General features: G+C 45.2%; 1 protein-coding gene across 2 annotated transcripts in view; it reads right to left on the reverse strand.

The window, feature by feature from the left end:
- Window positions 1-836: 836 nt before the first annotated feature.
- LOC123632658 (CGRP receptor component) overlaps window positions 837-14,560 on the reverse strand; it is a 32,340-nt gene continuing 18,616 nt past the window's right edge. For both annotated transcript variants that reach the window (XM_045543200.1, XM_045543201.1), the window contains 2 exons: window positions 7,091-7,148; window positions 837-2,459 (listed from right to left, as the gene is read on the reverse strand). In XM_045543200.1, coding sequence (XP_045399156.1) covers window positions 2,310-2,459; window positions 7,091-7,148 — 208 coding nt within the window. In that variant the 3' untranslated portion in view covers window positions 837-2,309. The remainder of the gene's footprint in view (window positions 2,460-7,090; window positions 7,149-14,560) is intronic.

Here is a 14,560-nt window from a genome sequence, read left to right on the forward strand (position 1 = left end):
TTGTAAGTCTTATGATCTCTGTTTTAACATTAATGCTGGTCAACTGTACCTTAAACTTTAAAAAGGAGGAAGTGTAACAAGGTGTGTCTGACCTCTCCTTCCCTTCCTGGCCAAGAACTCAATTTTTTTTTCTGGGGTCCTCTTGGCTAAGAGGGGATCCATTCAGTCAGCAGGAGCTTAGGATTTTATTTTAGTTCACAGCTGGTAGACGTAAAGATACAACACCCAGCTATAATCAATGGGCCAGATGCTGGCGCGGGTTCTAAAAACTGCCTTCTTCACCTGCTCCAGAGCCTGCGCCAGCCCCTCTCAGGGCTGCCTCTCCTGGAAGTAAGAGTGACAGGACTGGGCCCCGCCTCCATGTATGGGACATAATTAAACTGCCGACTACAAGGACAACATGCAAACAAATACACTTGTTTTCTTTTTAAGGAATGAAACAGACACATGGTCAAAAATTAAAACCATAAAGAAGGATATAAAATGAAAAGCAAAGCTCACAGACTCCCAATTCTCACCCCCAGACGTGATTGTGGTTTTTTGTGTAAATTATGACTTTTTTTCCTGAAATGTTTTGCTATTAAGGTGATAGGAATTTTACACAGAACATACACTTCTTATAAAGGTTATGTCTTCCAGAGCCTGGTTTAATAAAAAACTGAGGCTAAATTCAGGTCCCAAATATAGAAACTGAAAATTTTCTTGAAATCCAATAAAAATTTTAGATCTAAATAGTCAGTCAACCTTAAAAAAAAAATCACATAATTTAGCCTAAGTCAGATTTGACTTTACCCATGACAATACAAATTCTTCAAAGATTTGTAAGATGTCACAAGTTGACAATCACCTGGGAAAAACTTTATTATTAACTAGAGGAAGCCCTCAATCCATCAAGAAAAACCACCTAACGCACTTAAAAAGAAATGGCATACAAATGAGATAGGCACTTGTGTGCCCTGACAACTAAATCAACAGCTCCTGGTCAAATTCCCAACACTGGAGAGTTAAAAAGACAAGCTGTTACTTTCAGTGTTGCCTGTAAACAGATTTCAGGTGATCCTTGGATGATAAAGTTCAGATGAATATAACTGCAATCAGTTGGGAGCTGGGGTGTAGGAGTTGCAAGGGCGGGAAAAATTATCCAATTAACAGTAGCACTGAAGATGTGTCGTCTTACAAAATGAGTACCAATTTGAAAAAACTAATGTCTATGGCCATTTTCTTTCCCCAAACAGAGAACAGAGTGAATATGGTAAATCTGATTTTTAACAATACTCCTAGGACCTAAAGCAACCACATTCCTGTAGCAACTAAACTTTCCAAAGCCTGAATATTAAAAAGGTCCTCACATGCTACTCATCATAATATTTTAAATTCAAAAACTAATGCAACAGCCAGCAAATTCAAATTCTTACTAATCAACCTCTGGTTCTTACACATTCTGTCCATGGAAAGAGCTACATATAACTGTGCCCTCTTTAGAGATGTAAATGATTTGCCCATTGTGCAAATGAGGCTCACCCAGTCTCCACAGCCGGCACCAGCCCTGGGCTGCTGTCTCAGGGAAGGAAACTGAGGGCAGTCAGGAAGGCAGACAATACTGCATTTCTGTTGCCACTGTCATTCAGCCTGGAGTGCCGCTTTCCAATTTTTCAACTGGCATGAGCTGGTCCCTAACATTTAAGACTAAACAAAGCCTATGCCAGCAGAGGAAAGGGGCATTCAGAGCTGATGAATTGGCCAGGCCTGCCTTTTCTTATCTCTGCTGTTCTCGAGGAAATTCCTCTAAGGTAAGCCAAGGTCAGTGGCTCACTGTAACCTGGAGCAACTATCTGCAGCTGTGGGAGTTTTCAGTCATCTAAGCAGATTCTCCTAATCCAGCTCTCATCCCAGCAGCTCTGAGCCTCTGCTTGGGAGGCTCCCAGGGAAGCAGATGAAACTAATTAGGACACAGCCTATCAACGGAAACACAGCATTTCACCCGCTGTGTACAGAGACCTCGCCGCAACTGGGGCAAAGGCCATAGAGGAAACATTTCTACCACAGAGGGGTCCACAGTCATCGTCTTCTGCTCTTGAGCTCTCTGCCCTGACAACCTTAGCCTGTCTTCACCATGTTTCTTTTCCCAGAGGCACAAATATTTCTGTTCAGCTTGTTTTTGAGAAAGGCTTATTTTTGTGATTTACCCAACTGACCATGAAATCGGGCCTGTTGGGATAGAGGCTAAAATCAAATCAACAATCCTCTCAAAGTCCAGGAAATGGCTGCTGGGCCTTCGGTCTTCACGAATGCCGGCCAGCTGCACTCCTCTATGCCGGGTCCTCTTCATCCATTGCCACGTCACTGCTGATGTTTGTCTTTTGCTGAGCCTCCGGCCCCGCGGGCAGAATGCTTGTGACTGTGTGGAGAAGAGCTTCGATCTGCTCCTCTGTGAGCCGTTCTTCACTCTCTTCTACCATCTGCAGAAGAAAGAAACCCTCCCAGGGGTTACAAATGAGCGTCACAGCCCTGGTCCGTCCTGGCCCTTCCTGCTCGCGTTGTTCCCGGTCCCACCCCAGCCTCCGGACACACAGACCTGGGTCCTGAGCCGCCCCAGGTCCTCCCCGTCTTCCAGATGGAAGCGTGAAAAGCCAGCTCAAATCCTGCTGAGCCAGCGTGCCTGCTCAAAGTGGGTCAGTGAAAAAACTGACTTGCAGGACAGCATTTTTCTTTAAAAAAAGCCTGAACAGTTCTATACCCACCCACATCCATATGCAGATGTGACTATGTTGTATACACAAAGAAAACTCACCTCTAGGAAGTGAAATGGCACTTTATAAACTTTTGTATTTCACAGCAAGCACATCTGTAATTTAATGAACTGTATCAGCAACTCATTTGGTGACCAAATGGTCTATACCCATCTAATCCTCACTACCGCTGGTAACAGCCCTACAGAGAGGGCCCCCCACGTGCCTGGAGCTGCACCCTGCGGTCTATCCATTACTTCTTTTACCCCTCGCGACAATCCTGGCGAGGGGCAGAACTGGAATCCAAGCCAGGCCTGCCCAGGTCTAAAGCCCACAAGGGAACACGCTCCGTGTGGCCATGGTCATCTCCTGCGAGGGCGGGACAGGGGTCTGACGAATGCCGGCTGGGGAACAAGCCCACACTGCCCCTCAACAGCCCACATAAAGCCTGGTTTCTGGCGTGGTCCCAGAAATCTGAATGCAGAGACGACACTCACGTCTAATTCTAGATCATGTAGTCAACCACCTTTTTAAGAGCAGCATGCAGGCAGTCAAGTTACCTGTGTTCACTTGGTGGCATTAACATCTATCGCAAATACCTTTCTCAGCTAAAGGTGTGTGGGGCCCTAGTCTATAGCATTTCCCATGGCAATCGCTGAAATCTGGCAAATGGAATCAAAAGAAGTTCTGAAAGAAACCCTTGAAGATTTAAGTAAAACAAGATGACAGGCTAGGTTTGCAATCCTGAAAAGGACCTCAGTCCGACCGCCTTGCTTTACAGACGATGATAGTACAGAAGTTTAAGAAGTCAAGTGGTAAGTCTAAGATCATACCACAGACTCCTGACAAAACACTGGTCTCCTCATTCACTTCAGCCCAAGAATGTTTCCACAACTAGATAATGATCCTGGGCGTTCCAGGATAGGGAAGATCCTGAGTGAGCCAATGGGGGTTACTTTCCATTATGCTGTGAAACAAAGTGACCATTTTCTAAAGATTCAAGAGCTCTGTAAAATGGAAATTCTCTACCATACAAGAAACCATCCTCAAAAACCCAGTTTTAAAATCAGACATGCAAAGTTAGGGTCTGTAAAAAGCAATAATCTAACAGACTGCCCCCAAAGAACACAGGAGGAAGAAGGGACATATCTGAAATTTTATTATTTAATACAGAGAAAAGATGATCTTCACTTAAGAATGTCTACAAGTTCATGAATAATCAGTATAAGCAGCTGACAGACAACCTCCCACCAGTACTTGTGCAGCGCTCCACAGTTTGTGAGGGGATTTCTGGAATCACTGCGACCAGGGCTTCTAAGAGCCCAGTACATAGAGCCAGAACAATCTGCAGGTGAGCCAGTGGAGGTTCGGTGTTCTAAGGGGAACAGAGTCTCACAGGAAGTGGGGACAAGGCCTTCCGACTTGGAATCCCGGCTCCTAGAACACCGTGCCTTCCAGCAGGAGGCTTCCATCATTTCCTCTCCCAAAGATGCTGTACGGCAGCCAGCATCCACTGGCTTGACAGTTTGGTTGTGTGACCTCTGAGGAGTCTTCTTAGAAAACCAGAGAGGACCCCTTGCACCCCAATCTCTGGGTCTGGCAGTTGCAACACTGATCAAGTATCAGCCAGGTGTATTCTTAGCAATAGGTTCTATAACTCAAGACTTTTTATAATCACTAAATTACTAACAGGCATAGATGTTAGTATCATTCAGGACAGTGGCTGATGAGGTCACAGGGTTCACTGACCTGTCTTGAGGCCAGGGGGCTCCCAAATAGTTCTAAAGGGCCAGCCAACCAGGCATGCCAGAGGTCACAATCCAGGTAGCCAGCCTCCTTTCCACACAGACCCCCTGAGTCAGCAGGCAGTCACCAGAGGATCACAACAAATCACAGCTGAGGCACAACCAAAGAGGTAAAGCTTCGGCCTCCAAAACCTGGCTCCCAACCAGATACCAACAAATGCTGGATGCTGGGACTGCTTTCTGGACTCAGGGAGAATAAATGGCTGTGAGGTTACCACAGGGAACTTTTCAAGCGCTTTGCAAGTGTCACTCTATGTGAAACCCTCATTTTTTTATCCCTCTCTGGTGAGAGGGGGATGCTGCTATAAACCCTGGTAAATAACTTTGTAGCCAAATCCCAGGGCGGGAAAATCTGGCAATAAAATGGTCTAACTGCTGGGAAACAAATATAATTTTTTTTTTAAATCAAAGCCTACCTAATTTGTAGGAAGGTTAAGAGAACAATCTAAGGGGATACCACACATCTTTCTTCTTACCAAGGAAAAGTACATGGCTTAGAGGAAGAAAGTAAAGCATCTGAATCAGATACACCCAAATCAGCCACTCACCAGCCCTTTGGGCTAACATGGAGAGAATACGTGCCAGGGTGAGGGCATTAAGAGTTTACACAGGCAATGACTGGCACCACGACCAAAGCCCGAGACCACGCCTGGCATAAGCAGGCACTCTTAAGAGCAGCTCATCTTCCCAAGTAATGATAGCACTTTCTACAGGCTCTGGGATGAGGTCACACTAATCCTCCTCATCTCTTCTCTCCATCTGTCATTAAGCCACAGATAACATATGCTGCTGATTAAAGTTAGAGGAGACATGACATGTGATCTCTAACCCAGAGGGAGAGGCATTAGTTTCTTGCCGTTTTGTTTGTTTCTTTTCTCTCCTCTAAGTTGGATCTCCAGCACAGTGTAAAGCATCAGAATGATGAGGATACAAAAAAAAAAAAAAAGGATTTCTATTTAGCCTAAAGGCCAGTCAGTTCCCCCAGAAAAACACCTTTTATGGAAGAAATTTTTCTAATTTAATTTTGGGTGCATTTTGAGGGGCAGGGCCGGGCGCAGTGGCTCACGCCTGTAATCCTAGCCCTCTGGGAGGCCGAGGCGGGTGGATCGCTCGAGGTCAGGAGTTCGAGACCAGCCTGAGCGAGACACCGTCTCTACTAAAAATAGAAATAAATTATCTGGACAACTAAAAATATATATAGAAAAAATTAGCCGGGCATGGTGGTGCATGCCTATAGTCTCAGCTACCTGGGAGGCTGAGACAGGAGGATCGCTTAAGCCCAGGAATTTGAGGTTGCTGTGAGCTAGGCTGATGCCACGGCACTCACTCTAGCCAGGGCAACAAAGCGACACTCTGTCTCAAAAAAAAAAAAAAAAAAAAAAAAAAGGCAGAAACAACTCTACGAAGACAATGACAGTTTTAGTCAAAAATTAAATATCCCATGAGCCTTTAAAAAGTTTTTTTATAAGCCAATTCTAAAGATCATAGGTATTTTTGACCAATTTCTTCCATATTTTTCTAAACGAAGTTTGACAAAGAGCTAAATATTTCTAAAATGGACTTTGGAAAGAGCTTTATTTTCATTTTATTAATTCTCCAGACAAAAAAATTTTTAACTGCCTGTTAGATGGCCTGCTTAATATTTGTAGCTTACTGATGTTCTCTGCCCTGTAAAAAGAAGGAAACTGCCATGGTGTGCCTGCCAATATGGTGGCAAAGTTGTATTCTTGGACCTCATTTTTACATTCCCCTTGCACCATCTTAGGCCTTCTACTCCGGCTGCCCTCCCCAATTCTAAAGCAGTATCCTGGGACTGCAACGTGGATTTTACAAATGATGGGCCTCCACGGGGTGGTTTTATGCAGGAAACCGAGATGACCACATCTGTGGTTCTGGAGGTGACTATGACAGCGGGTGGACAGTGGACTGGAGCGGCCAGACTGGAGGCAGAAAGAAGGGTCAGAGGACAACTGTAAGAGCTGTGTGGAGAAATGACGACAGAAATCAAAGCAGTGCAGTAAAGAGAGAAGAAAGAATATGAGACAGAGAGAACAGAATTTGGAGACCGACTGAATAGGAGATAAAAGAAGAGAATGACTTCAGGTTTCTGGCGTGGGAGACCAGGCAGGAGGGTGTGAGAGGAAGAACGTGTGGGAAAGTGCACACGTGCTCCCTTCACGAAGGAAGGGGGAAAGGGAAGAGCGGGGCGAAGGGTGGGAGTGTGGGAGATAAGCTGCACCAGAGACACGTTAGTTGAACGTTTTTATGTAACATCTGGTTGGCAACGACACCTACTGGGAAGCAATGGCCAGAATGGCCCGGGACGTCAGGGGAGACAAGAGCTGCCAAGTCACAGGCCCAAACCCTGTGGGAGGAATTAAATTTCCTCCAGTCTTTTCTTCCCGTAAGTCCATGCTAAAAGTCTCCTTTCTCTTAAACAGCGGGGTGGTTGAGCAGGCTCCTCAGACAAGGGCAGTTCCTGCCTGGACCGTCCACAGCCTTTCTCCATCTCAGCCCCAGAAAACAGCTCCTCAAGCTCAGGAGGCCTTTACTCACCAGTTGGATCTCGACAGCAGTCACAGGCCTGTGATTCAGCAGCTGAAGCTTTTCAGCTCTGTCAAAAGAAAAGCACAAAGCATTTAAAACTCTCACACCCCTAAGGATCTCGAGTCTTGACCAAGCTGTTTAGAGAATATTTTGTCAAATAAAAAAAATGGAAGGCTGGGTGCAGTGGCTTACGCCTGTCATCCTAGCACTTTGGGAGGCTGAGGCAAGAGGATCACTTGAGGTCAGGAGTTCAAGACCAGCCTGGGCAAAAGTGAGACCCCATCTGTACAAAAAATACAGAAATTAGCCAGGCATGGTGGGAGTGCCTGTAGTCCCAGCTACTTGGGAGGCTGAGGCAGGAGGACTGTTTGAGCCCAAGAGTTTGAGGTTGCTGTGAGCTGTGATGATGCCACTGCACTCTAGCCGGGGTGACAGAGTGAGACCCTGTCTCAAAAACAAAAACAAAAATGGAGAAACACTGGAACATAGTACTCAGTTTCTTCAACTGTAAAATGGGAGAATGGAAACAGGAGAATGTATGTCAGTGACTCTTACCCAAGGGTACAGATGTGTACCAGAATCCTAAAGGGTATAGAGGCATGATTGTAAGAACTGGAGCAGCAGTAGAGGTGCAGTTTTAAACAACTTATTTGACATTGACACAGTACGTTTTGTTTGGGAAATATGAAGAAAATAATGTTTTCTCAATCTAACTTACAGAAAGTAAAGATTAACAAAATCACCTTGGTTGGTTGGTCATTGCTTAGAAATGGGTGAATTCTTCTCTGAGATTAAGATTAAATGTTACCCAAGTTTGACTTGTTATCTCAGTAAACGAAACGGACTAAAGGGGCAGAGGTTAATACACGGAAGCACAAGGTCCAGTCCCCAGCCTCAAAAAGCTTTCGATCAGCTGGGGAAGGAAGACAAATACATGCAGATTTTCACAACAAAAGATTTAAGTAACAGTTAAACATAATTATCTGCCACAAAGAAACATATAGCTCATTGCTGAGAGGGTGGTTGAAATGTGTGGACCCTAAAAGATGACAGGACTTCAAAGGTAAGAGAATGACTCCAATCATTACCCCCGTGCAGGTGACAAATTCTAAATTTCTCTCTCAGTCTTACTCTGGAGCTCCAGATCCATCTTTCAATTCAGTTCAGTAAGTTTAAAGGCATTCTGGAATAAAAAGATAAATAAGCCACCATTCCCACAGCCTTGTGTTTGGGGAAGCAGTACCCAGTCTCCCTAAGCCTCAGTTTCATCACCTGCAAAACAGGAATAATAATAGTACTTACTATCTTATGAGGGGATTACGAGGGATGAAAATCTACTATTTATAGTGGCAGAAGCTACCATTTATTCAATATTACATGCCTTCCACGTGGAAAGCATATTTAACCCCCAGACTGAGCTGATGCTGGGACAGTAAATAACTTGTCCAAGCTAACAAAGCTAGAAAATGGCCGAGCTGGAGCTCCGCATGGCAGCTCATGTTCTTGACCATCTGCTGCTGGTATACACGTGGTAAGGGAGGGGAAGCGTTCATCGTGATGTCTGGCCCACAGCAGTTTCTTCGTAAACAGTAGTCATTGCTAAGGCAGTTGCAGACAAATTCTACGTCTCATAATCCCCCAAACGTTTACTCTAGACTTGAAAAGGCAGACTTCATTGAGATGACCCTTGTTCTGGGCCACGAAGGATTTTCTAGGGAAAAGGAATGGGAGGAATGGGCAGTAAGGCACGCACAACACAAGTAAACACCTGCAGGAACAGAAGTTCGTGGAGTTTCAGGAAATAGAGAGGTGTGGGATGAGAGGTGGCAGAGCCATCTGGGACAAGAGTAAAGGGCCCCATCAAGAGGCTGGATGTTACTCTGTAGAAAGAGCAACCAAGGAAAAGAGTGGAAGCTCTGGCTGGTACGGCTAGCAATTCTGGAAGATCTGAGAAAATGCAGGAAAGTGAGGAAAGCACTGTGCTACTCCTGGGTGAGAGAAAAAGAGGTTGTGAACTTGGGCAGCGGCGGCAGGGATGGCGATAAGAGCCTGGGCATGTGAAATGCTCCCAGCCACCCTCAGGTAAAGTCGACGGGACCTGACAACTGCCTAATTTGGGTGGGAGGGAAGTGGAGTGAAGGAACAGACAGTGTCGACATTAGCCTGAGCGTTTAGAAAAAATACATTGTTCAAAATCAAATCTCAGTTTGCAGTACTTTTGTAACTACAAAGAGGTTTCTGTTAAAAAGTTTGAGTTCTAATTTGGTCTAGAACTACAGAAGAAAACAGAGCTAGATTTACTTGTAAGGACCCATGTGAAACCATGGAGGGAGTACTGTAACCCAGAGACCAACTGCAGAGTACCTGAAGACCCAGGACAGAGCACCACAGGCACCTCCACTTAAGGGGCCAGGAGAAAAGGCAGAGGAGGAGAAGGAGCAAAGAGAGAAAAAGAAAACCTGGAGAATAGTGTTAGGGAAACTAAGAGAGGAGAAATTCCAGGACAGAGGTCTTGTCTTGTTGCACTGGCTACGACATAAAAAGCATAAAAGATTTGGGGGGAGGGAAGGGAAGAAAAGTAGGCTGATAGTGTAGAAGTCACTGGATTTGCCACAGAAGAGTTCACTGGTGGCCTGTGCAGGCAGTTCAGTGGGACGACAGTGGTGCTGACAGCTGGACTGCGGGTGACGGTGGAGGAAACAGGCTCCAGAGGGAGAGTGAAGAGCATCTGCCAGCTGGGGAGACAAGCACGTGGACAGGCTGAAACTACAGAAGGAAAAGGAAAGACCCTCAGGAACCGTGGTCCAAAGTTCCAGTGAAGGGACTCACGTTCCACTGAGACCACAGCCATGAGGGCAGAAAAAGCAAATTTGAGAGGGTTTGAAGGGAGAAGAGTTTTGTCGGTGAAGCAGAAGTGAAGTTAGCACTGGGGGGTCTCCGTGTGAAGAGGGCTATCTGGTGAGGAGGGGACTAAGTAAAACACAGACCCTCCCACACTGTGTGTGCTCCAGTCTGGGGGGTGTGGTGGGGACACAAACACTCCCTGCAGGCGTCACGACCAAGCTTGTCTCATTGTCTCTGCCTTTTCCCCTGGCTTCTCAACTCCCGCCCCAAGTGACCAACAAAGCCGTTCTTGCTGAAGGGCCCAGTGCCCTCCACATGGAAACTAGTGGATGCTTCTCTGTCCGATTCTACCGTCTCTGTGGCATCTGACACTGCTGATCACGCCCTCCTTAACACTGTCTGCCCTCGTGGCTTCCACACCCCATTCTTCTCAGTTCTCTTATCTCTCTGATTATTCCTTTTCCATCTCAGTTTTTTTCCTTCTGCTTGCCTCTTGCATTCCCATGGTGCCATCTTTCATCCTCTGACCCTTTGACTGAGTTTCTCATCCAAACCTCACAATCTCAATTGTTACTATAGGCTTTAACCAAGAAATCCATGTTTTTGTGCTATGTGAGCTGCACCCCAGACCTTTGTAGTCAAATGCCTACTAGGTATCTCCACCTCGACATCTCAGATACACTTCAAACTCAACACACCCCAGAGTGATGTGACTGTCCTTCCCAAGAAACCAGCACTTTTCTCTGTACTTCTCACCTTGGTGAAGAGCCAAACACCCAGGCCAGAAAGCTGAGGGTCCCCTTGACTCCTCCCTCTCACCCACTGCCCATAGTCAGTCACCAGGTATCACTGGTTATATTTCTTCCAAGATCTCTGTCCCTTCCTCACCATTTCTAGGGGCCATTTCAACCTCTTGGTTAGAAGATAATTTCCCCCCACCCCCTGGAGGCCTGCCACCTTTTCAGTCTACCTTCACTCTTACAAATAAAGTATTTTTTAAAAGATGGAAGTCCGGTCATCTCATTATCCTGCTTGTAATCCTCCCACTGTCCTCGCAGGTTTTGGTCTGAACTTCAATTTCTTTAGTTCAGCCCCCAGAACCCTTTGAAAGCTGGTTTTTGTCAGTCTCTCTAGCTTCAGGTGACTCTACTTTCCCTAAGCACCCATATCTCAAACCGAACTGCAAATGCTATACAGAAAAGCACCAGGCTACTTCCTGATTCTGGGCCTTGCTTAGCACACAGTGTTTTCTGGTGCTTCGGTGTCTCTGCACCATGTCCCTGCTACCGTAGCACTTACACTGTGTTCATCTTCGCACCCCAACAACTGAGGCAAAGCTAGCATGACATAAATGTAATGAAGGATACACTAAAGAAAGAGCTAGGGACCTAGCACTGTCATCCAGAAGTTCATGGGACAAACAAGTGGAGAACTCTGGGGAGACACGGTAAGCAGACTCCAGATACTAGAGAAACCTGACAACCCATCCATCTACTGAGCTTTGCTGGTCCCAGAGGCACATGTCCTAAATACGGCATCAAACGCCAAGAGCAGTCTGTACACAGAAGAATTCCATCAGGGACTTCAAGTTATTTACAAACCCACCTAAGCTGAGCCTTGAAGGCACCACTGTATATCTTAGGGAGGATATCTCAGGATGAGAGCTGGGGCTACCAGTCAGGCTGTAGTTCCTTGAGAACTAAGTGCTTCAAGCAAAAATCAGAATGATTAAAGAACCAAATGCTTTGGGGGAAGTAACATGCTATAGTAAAAATGACATGGGACACAGTGTCCAAGTGTCTTAGCATTGAGTCCCAACATTACCATTCTGCTGAATAAGGGTATGAAGTCAAACAAGACATGATTCCTCCCCTACCCTTAAAGATTCTAGTAGTGGAGGTAGTTAAGCAAATGAATGGAGGTCCAATTTGCACTGATAGAACTGGACCAGTTTAAGGGCTATTCTCTTGAAACTCCTCTGCCTGGGAGAATGGTAGAGAAAAATTCTATTGGGGATATTCAAATACAAGGATTAAAGAGCACTCCAGTAGTTCCTTTTATAAATGTGATTCCTGTCTTAAACTGCACTGGTTAGCACAAAATGGTCCAGGTCTTGATGGTATTTGGCAAGCAGCGCCCTGAGTCACCAGGCACTGAGGACATGGGCTGCTAACTCCCAGAGCGCCAGACCTCAGCCACAGTGAAAGAAGCCTGCCAGCTCCCTCTACTGACTGTTGTAGAACACTGCCTGCAGTTTTTACTCCTGGCAGAGTCATGAATCCAACCATTTAATGCAAATTAGTACAACCTATGGAAAGTAATATGGAGATACCTCAAAGAACTAAAAACAGAACTAGCATTTGATCCAGCAATCCCACTACTAGGCACCTACCCAAAGAAAAAAAAGTCATTTTATAATAAAGACATCTGCACTTGAATGTTTATAGCAGCACAATTCACAACTGCAAAGCTGTGGAAACATCCCAAGTGCCCATCAATACATGAGTGGATTAATAAAATGTGGTATATGTATACCATGGACTACTACTCAATCATAAAAAACAATGGTGAATTAACACCTCTTGTATTATCCTGGATGAAGCTAGATTCTTCAAATTAAAGTATCACAAGAATGGAAAAACAAGCACCACATGTACTCACCATCAAATTGGTACTAACTGATCAACACTTAGGTGCACACATGGAAGTAATATTCACTGGGTGCCAGGTAGGTGGGAGGGGGCTAGAGAGAATGGGTAAATTCACAACTAATGGGTGCGGAGCTCGCTGTCTAGGGGATGAGCAGGCTTGTAGCTCTGGCTTGGGTGGTGCAAAGGCAATATACATAACCAAAATGGGGGCACACCCCCATAATATTCTGAATTTAATAAATTAATAAATAAGTCAATTTTATGGTACATAAATTATACCTCAATAAAGTTGCAAAATAAATGATTTTAGAAGTAAAAAAAATGAAAAGTAGAGAGATTAAAAGGTCCCAGAGGACTTTATGAATCCTCAATTTGAGGATCACAAATGGAAAAGGGGGGCTGAAATTCATACTTCTCTGAACATTATAGTCTGCTTTAAAATTATATAGATTATGGCCATTATGAATCAGCTTGCAAGACAATTCCTATTTGTATAATAGGTTTCTTGAACAGTAATAGCTAGGTCCATATTTGTAGTGAAAAAGATATAGGGATTAGGAAGCAATACACCAGCCCAGACAAATAGCTGAAAAGAGGCCTTAAGAATCAACCATTAAGGGGTGGGCATGGTGGCTCACACCTGTAATCCTAGCACTTTGGGAGGCCAAGGAGAGGAAGGAGGATTGCCTGGGGCCAGGGGTTCAAGATCAGACTGGGCAATATAGAGAGACCCCTGTCCCACAGAAAAATTAGCCAGGCGTCGGGGTGTGAGCCTGTACACCCAGCTTGACAGGAGGCTGAGGCTGCAATGAGCTACGACGACACCACTGCTCTCTAGCCCTGTTGCAGGCAACACAGCAAGATCCTGTCTTAAAGAAAAAAATCAGCCATTAGGACTTCTGTTGCAGACAAGTTGGGAGTAAATCCACTGAATCCTATCTCTCCACTAATTACAATGAAAAATCTCTGGACAAAATACAGAAGCAATAACTGAGGCCTCTGAAAAGTAAAAAAAGTAGGTGGACTGAGGAGGGAGAACAAAACTTGAAGAGTCAGCTGGGATGAAGGATGGTTGTGAGTTTCTTGGGATTTTTTTCACCGCTTTTCTCTCAGGACCTTGAGCTCGGGGCGAGCTCTCTGCAGAGTTGTGGCGGTGGCTCCGTGCGGCTAAACCCCAACGGAAACCCCATCTTCCTGGCCAGATGAGAAAGCAGGCCCCTGAAACCTGGAGAACCAGGTGAAGCTCATAGCTCAAGTGCCGCTCCCAGCGGAGACTAGCAGCAGGTGTAGCCAGGAAGGGAGCCTTCTGGTCCAAAGAGTACCAAAATATCCCTTTTTTTCTCTCCCTGCTTTGCCCCAAGGGCAGCTCCGTAACCACCACACACACAGGCAGTTAAAACTTTTGAGAAAAACCCAGTACTTGTACCTAGAGGGCCAAAAACGGGTCCCATGTGGGCCAGAGAGTGTGGGGTAATCCCAGAGAGCAGAGCTAGAAAAGGGGACTCCTCTAAATTTGAGTACCAGTCAACGCAAATCCTAGGCTCACCCTGAGGTATCTATGTGCAGAATGGCCCCAAAACAGTAAACATCAAACAGACTCAAGGCAGTAAAGAGAGTGAGAAGTAAGTTAAACCACCACTCAAGCATCATATGCAGAAAAGACCCAAAGCCATAAGGCAAGGTTTTAAAAACTAAACTGACAGTGAAATCCTTGTCCCTGGAAGGTAAGACTGAGTTGAGGTCTGAACCTAACTGGGCTGATTGCCTGGTAAAACCAAAAAAAAGCAACATTAACCAGAGACTTTAAACAGGAACCAGAGTCTAAACAATGTAATATTCAAAATGCACAGGATACAATCTAAAATTATTTCAACCAGGAAAATGTGACTCATTCTCAAGGGAAAAGATAATCAACAGATGCCAAGCCTGTGATGACCCAGATGTTGGAATTATCAAAGACTTTAGTTATTATAACAACATAGAG

Source organism: Lemur catta, chromosome 2 (assembly GCF_020740605.2).
Source record: "Lemur catta isolate mLemCat1 chromosome 2, mLemCat1.pri, whole genome shotgun sequence".
NCBI lineage: Eukaryota > Metazoa > Chordata > Mammalia > Primates > Lemuridae > Lemur > Lemur catta.